The 14,690-nt window shown below is 46.8% G+C and overlaps 1 protein-coding gene across 7 annotated transcripts in view; it reads right to left on the reverse strand.

The window, feature by feature from the left end:
• Positions 1–12,700, reverse strand: part of TFAP2B (transcription factor AP-2 beta) — a 65,145-nt gene extending 52,445 nt beyond the window's left edge. Inside the window, exons 1-2 of one of the 7 annotated variants that reach the window (XR_014166937.1) lie at positions 11,444–11,662; positions 6,469–6,927 (exon numbers count right to left, since the gene is read on the reverse strand). Coding sequence is in view for 4 of the 7 variants with exons in the window: in XM_081906377.1 (XP_081762503.1) it covers positions 6,469–6,927; positions 11,444–11,524 (540 nt within the window). In the remaining 3 variants the exon portion in view is untranslated. Of the gene's footprint in view, positions 1–6,468; positions 6,928–8,166; positions 8,369–11,443 lie in introns of those variants that run through there. The other 6 variants (XR_014166938.1, XR_014166939.1, XM_081906377.1 and 3 more) reach the window with 6 other exon arrangements.
• Positions 12,701–14,690: the final 1,990 nt, after the last annotated feature.

Below are 14,690 nucleotides of genomic sequence, written 5' to 3' on the forward strand. Positions count from 1 at the left end.
TCCCGCTATGATCTAGGAGCCACACCTGTAATCATGACACGTCTTCCTTCAACTAAAAAAAACAATATTTTGGCCCAGGAGCGAGCATGGTTGGACACGAAGGAGGTACTGCAGAAGGCTCTTGTATTGTGTGTCTGCATGATCCGATTAGGGCTCAAAGGGCAGAAAAGGTTGGGTTTTGCTTACTGCTTGCTCGGAAGCCTAGTTCTCTGGAATAAGAGTGCCAAATCCGTGTTTGGACCATACCTCTTTAAGGCAACAGGTGGTAGCGGTGTGCCGCATATTTAAAGTCCCTTCATTAGAAAAAGTCCCCGAACGTAAAAAACTAGCACAACGGGGAGACGACTACCTTGGAATCCTTCTCCACTGCACAAATTTATCTGCGGGAGTTGCTCTTCAGGATAGGAACACGCGCCCCCCCCCCCCGCAGCCTGAAGTGGTACGGTCCAAAGCACGACCAGGCCTCCGAGTTTGTCCTCTGTATTATGAAAGATGGGCCTCAGTTTAATGGGATTTCCTTCCCAGTTAGCATGCATGGAGGTGCAGCCTTTATTCCCCCACCCCACTGAAGATAATTTTACCTGTTGCCCAACCCTAGTAAGTCTTAGTAAGTGGAAATATTGTGATAATTTTCAAAGCAGCAGAGGAGTTCCGCCTCATCACAGCTACCACGATGCGCATCTACAAGTCAGTCCATGGGATAAAGGGAGTCCTATAAGGCGTTTCAAACCCCTTATGAAGGAAGAAGATTCCTCCCCTCCTTCACCGTTACTCAGACGAACAAAAGCCACTTGGTTTCCAAGACAAATGAAAGAAAATAAATTTGCATCAGTTCATATAAAATGTATAGCAAAACTGGGCTGAGGTTGCCTCCCTGCATACCCTCCCACTTCACAGAGCCTGGGTTTAAATGTCGGTGTTTCCCCATAGGTTTTACCAGAGTGGTCCTGCCAAGGTCTACTCGGATGTATGACCTATTGAATTCAGCGGAGCTGATGCCGCCTAACTCGATGATTTCACTTGCTCTCCCCATGAGGACCTTGTTGAGTCTAGGCCAGGGTGTCTAGAGCGAACAGAACCTAGGGGTCTCTATCCCTAAGCAAGAGTGACCGACCTAACAAACATTTCCGACTCTTCTGCTAAAGCTGGCCTCAGCGAAGGATTGCATTCAAGGGCTTCTGCGTAACTGGGTCAAGCGGTCTCTTGCCAGCCACTCTCACTCTGACTCTAGTGCTAAGCGCGTTTGCTTGGAATTGGGGTCCTCGCGAATGGTCGTGGCACTGAGAGCTTGCCAGAGAAGCGTCCGCTAGCCCTCAGCTTCAAAAGTAGCCGCAGGGCAGAGCACTAGACAAAAGGAGAGGAGGGTCCTGCTTCTTCCTTTCGCCCCCTTTCCAAGCGGCAAGCCTGCGCACGCTTCCTCGGGCATAAATCTCGCTTCGTGTTCAGTGCCTTTACTTCAAAGTAAAACGCGTCGAGGATGGCTCTGTAAAAGAGCGAGCGGCTGGACCGCGTCTCTCACCTTACAGAGGCAACCAGAGGGAATAAATACCTGCCGGGGCATGTTCTCCGTCCTTATTGGGGGCAAGGGAAGGGTGTCACCAGCCCCTAATCCCTAAACAAAAAATAATTATCTTGGAACGGTTCTTCCCCCACCTGAACAACCCCGGCTGGCCGTCTAAGAACACCCCCCCCCCCAAAAAAAGTGGCCATGCTTGTTTCTCGCTGGGAAGCTCGCGAGCAGAACATTGGAGGCAGCGCCCACCCCCTGGTGCTCATCTGCAGCTCTTGCAAGGGATAGGGATTATAATCCTCTTTCGCTCAGGTAAAGGGGCGGGCTTGGCGTTGATCCGGATTAAGTGCCCTCGAAGGCACTTGTGCTCTAGGGGCGCAGTTCCTGGGAGGCGCGGTGGGTGGTGGCGGTGGCGGGGCTCCTCCTGGAAACCTGTTCCTCGCACCCTCCGCTGCTCGCCTCCTCATCAGCAGCGCGCCTGAGCTGTTGTAGTTAATGAGAAGAGTCTTGTCTGATTTTCGATCTAATTACGGCCGCCTGCTGGGTTTTTGTACAGGATATTCGCGCAGCATGCTGGCAGTTAATAGTCACAGAGAGGATCGTAAAGATTTAATTAGGACTGCATGCGGAAACACGCACACGCACACTCACACACAACTCAGACTTTTAATTACTAGACTTCTTTAGTTAAAAGTGATACCAGGGGTTACTTTGCATGGGTGCAAAGTTAACTTTGGATCCCCAGCGCCTCTCAGAAGAGACGGTGGGGGTGGAATCCAGTCTTGGACATTCCCCGCTATAAACTGCACACATTTATTTATTTATTTTAAATAAAAAAGCTAACCCTTTCCAATCTCCGCCTGACATCCCGAGAGCAATAAATGGAGGGGGTGGGAAGGAAGGAAAGCCTAGCAGTGCAGGTCTCACTTCAGTTCGAAAGGGATTTACGGGGAACGAATGCGCATTGATTTCAGCCAGACCGTGATCTGCCTTTAATACGTGCCTCGGAAGTCAGCCCCGTCCATTAACAATGGGACCGGTTTCCGTGTAACTCTGCCTGCGTGCTCTTACTTAACTGGAGAAGTCCCACTAAACTCAAGGGGCTGGCTTCTGCGCACAGATGCGTAAGAAGGATACAGGATCGCCTTCAGGATTGCTGCGAGGAAGAGTAGTTTTGAATCTTAAACCCTGAAGCAAATCTGATATAGAAACCAGTTAAGCCGAAGCAATCTTACTGAAAAGGCTTCAGAGCCGCCAATTTCAAGCGAAATACCCCTGTTCTGATCAACACGACTTTGTAAGCAATTCTGGTTGATTTCGGTTTTATTTACGATAGCAGCGTTTAAACTGCATTAATCCGAATACTTTAGATTCCCTGGACTGTGAGTTTGCTCGCCTGCGAACACCTGAACTGATGTGCTTAATGAGAGAACAATAAGGTGTTTCAAGAAAACATTACATCAAATATTAACCCGTAATATATTACTGGAGATGAAAAATAAAGCGCTGCAATATATCATACTTGGTATCACGAATACTCGAGTTTCAATTAAAGATAGGGAGCAACTGCAGACATATTAATGGCACACAGCCGTGAATATATCATAACTATTTCTTCATCGATCTCTCTGTCTAATCTTAATTTATTAAGGACATTAAGAAGAAACAAATTTCTTATCATCCACCTGATACCTTAGTTACATTGCGGTACACATTAATTGCACATGTACACAGAATGTACCAAATGAAAGTATCCTCGCTCTAATAATAGATAATGACTGCTAATAATTCATAAAGTATTCCTGAGGAAATAGTTTCTCAATGGTGCTATTTATCAAGGAAATGCATCGCCAAGGAAACGAAGAATCAAAATTTGGTAGACGTATCTATCTAGCTCTAGTAGATTCCATTAATTCAAATAAGCCAGATATCAATTTCATGTAGACTCGCACGCTAAGATGTGCAAGCTTTCCAAACATGCCATTAAGAATATCCCTTGCAGAACATTCTTCACTTATTCCATAACATTCACATCTAATAGGATTACTTAAGAGGAAATGGATTTATTGAGCACTCTTGCACGCCCTTTAACAATATATACACCTAAGATCCAGCTACAATTAAGCAGAACTTCTGCTGATTCCAGTGGGATTGATGCAAAGATGTACGCTCACCCCTCGCACTGAAGTCAAAGGGACTTAAAACTGCCTAACTGTGCCAGGATTTGGAAGAACGCCCACGCAGTTTGATGGATCCCTCATCTTCCTAAATAAATCTTTGCAGTAGACAAAGGTTACCAGCATCCACTCACTATTCAGCTACCCTGGCATCCCTGGCCTTCAGTCACTGGTCCCTAGATCCTAAACACTTCCCCTTGGAAGTCAAGCCCTACTGATTTCAGCAGAACTTCCCAGAATATATGAGCATGCTGAACTTTTAAGGACAGTCTGGAAATCTTCCCATATAGTTAGTCATTCCTTATGACGGAGGTGGCACGCTCCCTCCCTTTACTAGAGAGGTGTTCATGTAAAAGTTGTGGACTACATCAATTGCCCGCCCACATTCTCTACCCTCTGCGTGGCTCCTCTCTTGAGGACCATTTACCGGTACTTGCTTCAGAGCAAACACCCATAGAATCGGGCCGCACGTGACCAAGTGCAGAATTTAACGCTCTCAAGGACAGCAACACGTTTACAGCACTGCAACAGAAAACTCTCCAGTTACAAGAAACGCTTAATTCTGTCCATGAACAATGGATTACACATGGCTTCGGTTTGTATTTCTATAATTATATATTTTCTCCCTAATTTCTTTCTGTCTCTACTTGCCTTATTTCCCCCCCAGTTACAGTTAACCACATTTCTGTCCAGACAGCTTAAGAAATTGGGAGGCGGGGACGCAGGCACCGTTTCCCCTCTGCATAACCCTTTTCTTGTTATTCGAGAAACTGAATAAAACCGATGCGTGTGATTTTTTTGTAAACTTCTGGATTTGTGTACAAGGTAAACTGGATTATTCTTACAAAGTTTAGAATGAATTCTATGGTGTATCCCCCATCCCAAATAAGAGTAAGTTATAAGGGAAGGAGACTGGACAATTCCTCCCTCTCTCTCCCTTAGAAGCAAATGCATTTCAAATAAAGCAAAGTTCCTCTCCATCAGGGTCACTTGCTTCTGCTCCACCTGCCTTTTTCTGTCTCCCAAAAACTGCACATTACTCACAAGATTCATACCTCAGAATAGCTGTTGCCTCTTAGGCGGTTTCAAGGGAGCTGCTTCCTAGCCTAGAATAGGTCTGTTTTGGAACAAAACAATCCGCACACCTAGCACATTTTCTTCAGCTAAAACCTGGGCCATAACCTTTCCTATGACTGATGCTCTGCATTTTTCCTTTGTTTTCCCATAGCTGAGCGATTTGCCCCGAGTTCTCATTCCTTTGCATTCGAATTCAGAGGAGCCATTTTCAAATAAATGTTTGGCCCCCACCATAACCCCATTTTCAAAGCTGAATACGGATCACGCCATGAAATATCTCCATTCAGCCCAGATCCTCTAATTCTCTCTCCATTGGTCACTGGACACAAACTCATACATTCTGCCCCCTCAGTGACCGTATTTGGAGGGAGAGTCGCTTAAGTGAAAAACGCAGGATCGGGCCTGCCAAGTCCCTCTCCTCCTCCGGATCGTTTGCGTCATGCACATAAACGCTTGATGCGCGCGGAATCTGACGCCCCTCTGCCTTAGTTCATAAAGGCTGGCAATAAACGCAAACCGCCCAAAATAATCAGATGCGTTTTAACCCTCTCTGCTCCATCATGCTTTCGTCCAATTGGGGAATTCCTAACGAAACACCCAACGGATTTCGTTCAATCTATATACCAACAATTACTTCGTTCTGGAGCAATTTCTGTACTGTCATTATTTACTATAATGGAAAATCGTTGATTAGAGTTACGTTCTCTTGGAATAAATTCAGAAATCACGTAGGTTCACGACATAGATAACTCTGCGTTCAGAGGGTCTGTCTTCAGTGCAAAATAAAATAAATGCACTAGTAGAAACGATGACATCTGCAGAAAAGAACGCCCACCCGCCGGAAGAGAATGTAGCCCCCCAAATAACTAATCCTATAGGCCACTGCCCCCTCTTTTCAAGACACTGTGCGAGGCTTTTGTCTTAAACAAAAAAGTAGCCCTTGATCTCCTCTTCGAACTGGAGGAGAAAAGAAATTTAGCGCGTCATCCAGTTCTCTGAAACACGTGTTTAGTATTTTAGTTTAGTATTTAGTATTATTAATAAAATAAAATCTGGAGCAGTGCATTGTGTGCGTGGATTTATTTCCAACTTTCTGCCTAGCACATGTCTCTGAAATTTTCTTCAACTTTTGCAAAGAGGAGGGCGGGGTGTGTATCCTGGGAACTCACATGACTTCCATCGAAGTTCTTGGGGCTCCCCCAGCTGCCCCCCTTGCTGTCTACACGGAAATAAATTCCATTGATTTCGGTGGGACTTTCATCCCAGAGAAGTCTGCCTCTCGCTGCCCCTGGCTGTCTGGCAGCTTGGGGCTGCAACCTTCAGCTGATCATTGATGGCTGCAACTCACAACTCATTGACTTCCAAGCATCACTGAGGGAAGTTGCCAGACAGAGTTTGTTTCAAGTCCTTTGAAGCAGCCGGGAGCGTATTACCAGAGATAGAAAAGAGTGGAATAAACTCTGGGTGTGTTCCGTCTTCCAGAAAACAAAAGCCCCAGAGATTGCTAAGCATGCAAGCCTCCTGGGGTTGGGGGGGGCGCACTATTCCAAAACAGACCTTGAGTAGAGGTCGATCACATTCGCAATAATCCTGGGAAAGGTTCTATAGCACAGCAAAACCTCCAGCGCTGGAAGGCATCCCCCCCCCGCCCGCGACCCCCGCCTGTGTGCGTGGGAGCTGGATGCTCCTTCCCGAGCGCATTACCTGGACGTCCTCCATCCCCGGGTGCCCGATGCCGTGGAGAGAAAGCGCGTCGCCCATGCCGGAGTCCAGGCCGTGGTGAGCCGAGTGGAGCAGGACGTCTGGCCGCCTGACCGAGTGGTAGTCCCTCCTGGGGTCCAGTCCCGAGAGCTGAGGCAGCGAAGCCCGCGGCTGGGGCAGCAGCGAGCCGGTCTCCGAGCCCACCTCCTGCCTCTGTCTCTGCCCCCAAGGGTGCTGTTGGGGCTGGTGCAGAGGGTTCAGGGAGTAGGGGTCATTGACATGGGAGTAAGGGTCCTGGCTCTGGTGATAGGGAAGCGGCTGGTAGGGCGGCGGGAAGTAGGGCGGCTGGAAGTCCGAGGACGGGGTGTGAGACAGCGGAGGGGCGCTCGAGTAGGGTCCCTGCGAGACCGAGCCCAGCTGGGACAGCCGAGAACTGTGACTGGGCACGCCATCGTGGCGGTCCTGGAAGGTGGACAACCGGAGGGAGGGGAGAGGAAGGAGAAAAGAGAGAGGAGAGAGAGAGAGAGATTGGGAAAGGGATTTTAACACCCAATTTATTATTCTCAAAAAAATACAGTTTAAAAGGTGCCTATCAAAACGGCTCCTATTCAGATTAATCACCCCACGGCACCGCTCGTTTTCAGCGGCGAAGAGACTGCCCGGCGTTTCTTAAAGCTTCTCCTATGGTTTGTGTATAATTGAAAGCAGAATGAAAAATCAACAAATTAGGAAAACGGAAGAATAACTCCTGTCTCCTTTCCTTAAGTTCCAAAACTTCCCATGAACTTCTCGACTGCAAGCGACAATGGCAAAAAATAAATGAAATAAAAAGTCTGGTTTTAAAAGAGAGTGGAGGAATTAAAAACCCCTTAACTCTACCACGAAGGACTGGGGTGAATTTCTCCACCCATTCCGTGGTTCTTCCCACGAATAATCTCGCAAGAGCACGGCCAAATATACATTTATTCAACACTGTATCGCTTTAGGAAGAGCTTATGATGAAAACAAATAAACAAGCCACCCGCTCGTTTGCCCGTGGCAGAATTGGAAAGATGCGATTCTAGGTTCGTTCTGGAAGATTGTATGGAAAATAATATGAAACAACATTTTTCCTATTAAAATCGATCTCAAAATCGGAGGGGAAAAGTTAGGATTAAGCCAGTGAAGCGAGGGCCTTCAGAATATAATTTATTAATATTTTTTCTAATATTTGATTCACGCCTGTAAAAAGAAAATTAACAAAAATGTTTTTGGCGTTATAATGAATAAAAGTTTTTGTAAAAAAACAAAACGAAACACTATTTATATTTAAAAAAAAGAATCACAATCCAAATCAATATTCTTCTGAATCGTGGATTCTATATTCGAAGTGAAGCTGTGATTTTACACACACACACATACACGCATAAAATCTATTCCAGAAAAAAGTCGTTCAAATCCCCGACAGCAATTTTGTTTTATAAAAAGTTTCCCCTCACTCTGCCCCCCTCCTCACCCCCCCCTAGCTCAGACCGAGAACACAATGCAAAACCGAAGAAGCAGCTGCGAGCTTCCTCCAATTATTGTGCTAAATTACCAAGCCAAAGGCGTTCAAAGAGAGAAAGGAAGAAAGAGAGAGAGAGAGGGAGAGAGGGACTGAGAGAGAGAAGGAGAGGGAGAGAGAACAGGGCAATTTTAAATCACAACACAGAGCCAACTCACCATGGCGGAATAGGTGTGGACTAACATCTGGAGGGGAAAAAAAGTCTGGAAACAGCTAAAAATAAAATAGCGATATAATAACAGTATCAACGGGAGGGGACGTGTCAAGGAGATCTGCAAGGGAACGCGGAGCACCCAGGAGAGCCGCTGGAGGTATTTCCGAGTCTATCCATCAAAACAAAAATTCGAAGAAGGAAAAAAGCCAGTGCCCCAAAAACTGTGTGTGTGTGTTATGTGCGTGTGCGTGTGTGTGTGTGTGCTTGTGTGTGCGTGTGTGTGTTTAAAAGGCTCCGCTCTCTTGTCCCCCCTCCCGGCCCTTTGAGCTTCCAAATGCAATCCTCTTCAACCCAAGGCGAGGTTCAGACTGCTCCGGCGCCCCTTTCTCCTTTTCCTTCCCTACAACGCCTCATAATAATTGATATTCATGACTATTAATATTACACGACTACTTTAAAGGGAGAATGCAGGACCAAATGGAGCGTGAAGGCTTTGCAGGCAGCTCGAGAGCTCCCCTAGTATTGTAAATGACGTTCATTCAGTGGAGAATTACTAGATGTAATCAGACGAGGGGGCTGGCGGAGGCAGAGTTGGGGGAGAGGGAAGGGACAAAAAAAAAAAGTTGAGCGAGGAAGAGGCAGAACTTCAATTAACTCGAGCAGAGGAAGACGTGTAAACTAGGCACTGCTGATTTGGAGCTAGGAAGTGATCTGGAGCCGCGCCAGGGGCTAAAGAGGGGAGGGGAAAATCATATTTCCTTCTTTTACATTTAATTATACATTCCAAATACGAAAGAAAATCGATTGCCCTTGGTGCTTTTGTTCTAATTTTTAAAGCAAATAATAAAAGGGCTTCTCTAATCCTGCAGTGTTTTTTTTTTAAGTCAGCCAGTGAAATTTGTTTGTTTACAGAAGTAATTAAAGCACTTAAAATACTACCAGTTATTACAGACTGCCCTCGTTTTGAAAAGCTATACAGAGAGGGTGCAGAGCACTTGGCTTCTATTTAGCCTGTCATTATTTGTGTGTGTGACACGCACGCACACACACATCTCAAACGTATAGACAGCTTTCCTCTGGCTGTGCCAAAAAAGCGTTCTATTTCCACCTAGATGTAAAATCTACGCAATGAATTTGCAAGGATACTAGATTTATAGTTCTTAGGCGAAGCCAGAGGCGATTAAGAACCTTTTTGATGTTCCCAGAACCCGTTCGACTGGCCTGACTGCCATTTCAGTTAAAGTTCAACTTAACGTTCCTGCCTAAATCCACTCTCACTTGGCCGCGCTGCTCTGCGCTCCCTGACTTCTCCGCAGCGGCGTCTCTTTGAGGGGCAAAAGTCGTTTTTTATATATATATATATATATATATATATATATATATATATATATATATATATATTTTTTTACAGTTTTCAAAAGCCATCCGATCTAATGGGTGGACGTGTGTTCCTTCACCTTTTAGGCTTTTTATTTTTATTTTAAGAGAGAAAAGGATATATATATATATATATATATGTCTAAATCCACGCAGATCTATATAGCTGCCTTGGGAGCGGGTCTATCGCATATTTCCCGCAGGATTCGGAGACAAATCCTGGGATCTCGATTCATAGCCACGAATTTCCCAAGGCGTGAATTTCTGCCCGGAGTCCAGCGGTCAAAGCGCAGTAAGAAGCCGAGGACTCTCTTTGCGAGCCACAACTTAGGCTCAGCGTTACCATTTCACAGAAGAGACCCTGCCGCCCTTTCACTCGAGAGGGGCCAGATTCCGAGGCAGGTCTCGGTCCCCCCAGGGCGCCCTGAGCTCGCCCTGAAGGGAATCACTGGAAATACGTTTGGGGAGAAGGGGAGAGTAGGGCGCGCAAGAGAGGACCGAGCTCTGTGGAAGGGAGAAATGGGACCCGAGGAGGAGGGCGCTGGAAATCCCCACACCGGGCTGGATTTTGCCGGCGCTCAGTAGATAATTACCCCAACAGGAGCTTTACACAGCCCCAGAGACGTTGCTCGTCGTCGGACGCAGGCTACCCACCGGGATCCCCCCGGCGCCCTATCTGGCAGTAGCCCCCCGCTTCGCCTGCCCTGGCGTCTCCCCTCCACCCTTCTCCTCCGCAGACGGCTGCACTTTTAAATATTAACTCATCGCCGGCAAAACGCGGCTCTTGGCTTTCTTAATCGAGTTGGAAACTCCGCAGACCGGCCGGCGGCTCTGCTCGCCCGCCCGCCCTCCTGGCCCACACTCCAGTAACCCTGCCCGGGTCGGGAAAGGGGGGACAGGCTGCTCCACAACCCCCGCTTGCAGCCCAAACTTCCACGGCGGAAAGGGAAAGACGATGTTCTCTCCCTCGTCTCCTTCCACTGGCAGAAAAAAAGAGAGAGACCAGCGCGCCACTAAATTCTCCCTTAACCTGCTCTGGAACTCAGCTAGGAGGGAGCCCGGATATTTCGGAAAGAGAGCAGTCCGCCTCCCATGGAAAGCAATAACTAGAAAAGAGAGACAAGCATCGATTTTAAGAGAAGCTGAGGGGATCTCCGATGTTTCTAGACGCAAGAGGGAGGGAGAGCCAGAGAAAGAGAGAAAGAGAGAAAGAGAGAAAGAGAGAAAGAGAGAAAGAGAGAAAGAGAGAAAGAGAGAAAGAGAGAAAGAAAGAAAGAAAGAAAGAAAGAAAGAAAGAAAGAAAGAAAGATTTTTTTCCCTGTGTACCGTTCTCACGAGAAAAAAAAACCACCCAAAGCTGAGCGAACACCTTCCACCAGCACCACCACTGCTCTTCTCCAGAGTCTTTCTGAATCTGGGCTTGTGCAGAGTCCTACAGAAGGGGCCAGTTTAGGTGGTCTCCCCACTGAGGAACTGAAAAGATGGGATGAAAACTAAAGAAGAAAATGAAAGCCTATCCTATTATATATGTAATGAACGGCATTAGGCTGCATCTAATCGAATTACACCGACTTCCAGATCTAAACAAACTGCAGCGTTTAAGTTGCTTTCTGTCATCCCCCAGATCATTCCGTGCTTTGATGTCTAAATCTCGTCTGCTTCTCCTTCTTCGGCTTCTTCTTTCGAAAAAAAGCAGCTCCCTTTGACAACAAACAGGGCGTAAAACAAGCCTCTCCAAGTCCTTTCGCCCCTGAACGCGGCTCATGTGTCTGCGTCTGGGCGCCCGCCTGCATCAGAATCTCTCTCAGAAATAAATCCAAACGTATAAGCGGGCACTTCCCCACTTCTCTAAATCTAAGGTTCCTTCTTTTCACCAAAAACATGCTTCTTATCTCTATACTTACCTCGTAGATATCTTCATACTTGACATTTTCGACCAGTTTCCAGAGCATGATGGCGGGCTGTTCTCTAGGAGGTGAGTGCATTCATGTGAAGAGCAGATGTCTGGATTCTCAGTACTTCTCTGTCTGTAATGATCCATCTATAATTGGAAATGGGGGACAGACACCAAACCCGACGTTCCTCTCCCATCGCAACTTATATCTGTTGTCTGAAACAATAGGCTGGAGAAGTAAACCTCAGCCGGATAGGAAAATCATTCCCATCTACACAGTTTATACAGAACACATAGACATATTGAACACACATATATTATGCATATAATTACACACCCCTGATGCACACACAACTCTATACTGTATTGGCACACACAGTCGCACGCACCCATGATAAATATAAATATATAAATATACAGCCACACATCCGTATATGCATATAAGAGAGTCAATGTTAATGTGGACTTTTTGATCATGACGAGCAAGCATTGCAAAATAGATAGCAATAGGTATTGATTTGTTTACATGTCTGCTATTATTAAAATAGATACACTAGTAGAAATATAGGCTGCTATATGCAGATATACACAGATTTGTGCATGAATAGGTTCCTTAAGACTAGGCTCAATAAAAGTGGGGTAAATACACCAACCAACCTACCCTTTAGGAGTATTAATTATTTGTAATGAGAGATGAGGGAAGATGTTTTCCCACCCCGAAGAGGGACGTGTAGAGATTTACAGATCCTCTACCGATTCATTGATAAACGCAGAGATAGGGCGACCAGGACGTTAGAGAATATTAAACCTGATCATGTACATTTGGAACATACGAGTTTAATTTCGGCAATTTTAGACGAGCCCCCCTCCCCCACGGAACTAAAACGAAGCAATCCAAATATTTAGGAACATCTCGATTTGGATGTATTTAACAGACAACAAACTCTTCAAAATACCCTGGTTGTGAATAGTTTCGGTTCTATTTTTTTGCGCCGGTCTGTCCGTTTGAGCTGCGACTTCGCTCTTCCCTGCTCAATATTATTTTGCAATCAGGATTTCAAAGCAAGTTTGATCAAACAGGCAAGACCGATTTTTCTGCCCCTTGGAAAGATTTTATAAAAGCCTCTGATGTGGAGGCCTTTGCCTTAGAATCTCAGGCTCTCTTTAAAAGCGCGCCCCCCGCCCCTCCAACGCATGTTTGCCTACATCTCCATGTGACCTTGTAGGAGAATATGTATATATATCCCTAGAGTTTCTTTGCAATATCGAGAAATAAATCGATCGTTTGGACCTGAGGCAGGGCGGGAGGTGAGAACTGCCCCTGGGCTTCCTTGGCCACCAAATAAAGGGGAACAGCCAACTTTTCCTCTTCCTCATTCCTCGCTAACCCCCGTTTCCAGCAGGAGCTGGAGAGACGGGGGTCTTCCTCCTGGGAAGGCGCAGAAAGCAGGCTGGTCTTACGAGAGGAGACAGGCAAGTTGGCGTTTGCTTGGAAGTTAGAATGGCTGGTAAGAGCAATTCGCAGCAAAGGTTGCCTTATATGCGTTGCTGCGCGGTGATGGTGGCGGGGTGTGTGCGGAGGAGGACAAGGGGGAGAGGCATACGAGGAGGAGGAGAAGGAGGAGGAGAAGGAGGAGGAAGAAAGGGCAGCCGCATCTTAGAGCATTAGGAAGGAGCCTTCCTACACAGGCAGAGCAGCGAATGCAGAATGAGCCCAGGGAAGGGAAATCAAAACAGAACGGGATGCATTCTTGAGAGCTGTGCATATTCATTGGTGTGGGTGCGCGCGCACTCCACCCACCCACCTACCCTTTCCTCCTTAATCTGACAAGGGGGGGGGGGGACTTTTCACACAAATGGAGCCTCAGCTCAATCCGACGGAGGTCCCTTTCGCCGTGTGCCCAGTGGCGTCTCCTCCTCCCGAGTCAAGTGGGCCGAAGATCGCCGGCCCTTCTGACTCGGAAGCGAGTTCCGCGGGGGGCTTGGGATGGATCTGACGCCCACGTTTCTGGGACTCGGAGCTTGGCCGCTGGCTTCCACTCCTCGCCCTCTCTCGGCTGCGCTCTTGCGCGCTGCCACTTTGGGTTCTGATGTGATGGAAATGCCACGCGTGGGAAGAGGGGCCGGTGGTCGATTCACCAACAACCCCTTGTTGGCCGTAGAGTTGGTTTCACCATATATAAGGAAGCCTATCCGCACAAACTCACTCACTTCTATGCCTACAGTCAAAACAAAAAAAAAACCTTCCAGTAGCACCTTAAAGACCAACTAAGTTAGTTCTTGGTATGAGCTTTCGTGTGCATGCACACTTCTTCAGATACCTGCAGAAGTGTCATCTGAAGAAGGTATCTGAAGGTATCTGAAGAAGTGTGCATGCACACGAAAGCTCATACCAAGAACTAACTTAGTTGGTCTTTAAGGTGCTACTGGAAGGAATTTTGTTTTGTTTTGACTATGGCAGACCAACACGGCTACCTATCTGTCACTTCTATGCCTACAGTTTAAGGGCTTTCCACGTTCTCTTGAGCGGCAGGAAAGACTCCCCCTTCGCGACTAAAGACCCTGAGCTTCTGGCTCGCTTAGCGATGTCAAAATAAAGCCTCACCACAAGCGTTACGCATCAAACCCAAAGAACAGTCTTCCTCTTCATGCACAACTCACCAAGTGAACTTGGCGAAGTTCTTGTGGCGCTGAATTGAATAAGCTAAAAGCTGTAAAGCCTTATTATTATTTTAGCTAAAGAAGTGCAAGAAGAGCGGTTGCTGGTAAAACATCACCATCATCTTTTCTCTTTACAGCTATAGAGACTTTGGAAATTGAGGCTTTAATTGGCGAGTGGCGGGGTCTGAACATTTTGCACGAGGGGGCAGCCACGCAAATGAGCAGGTTTCCTTTTGGAAGAACCGCGCTTTTATAGGCAAGACTGATTCGCAAATTGCGCAAATTTGATATCACGGAAAAATATTTAAACAAGTTATTTGAGGCCTAAGAGTTCCCGCCTCAAGCCTATGCCTTGGCAAGCGAGTCCAGGCAAATTGCAGACTTCTGCTTAAGGAATGGTGTTTAGGGCTGGCGCATAAGAGAGGGTTGTTTTAGGATCGTGTGTACGTAACTTTTAACTGCCTTGCCCAAGCAGGAACATTCAGCATTTTGGAAGAACTGCAGTCGAGGGGAGCTGCCTTTCGACGGCTTATAGAGACCCTAAAACCCTTATTAATGGAAGGCTTGCAAAGAGAAAGGCTGAAAACGATCATTCA

This window comes from Podarcis melisellensis (genome assembly GCF_964234715.1).
Source record: "Podarcis melisellensis genome assembly, chromosome: 3".
NCBI lineage: Eukaryota > Metazoa > Chordata > Lepidosauria > Squamata > Lacertidae > Podarcis > Podarcis melisellensis.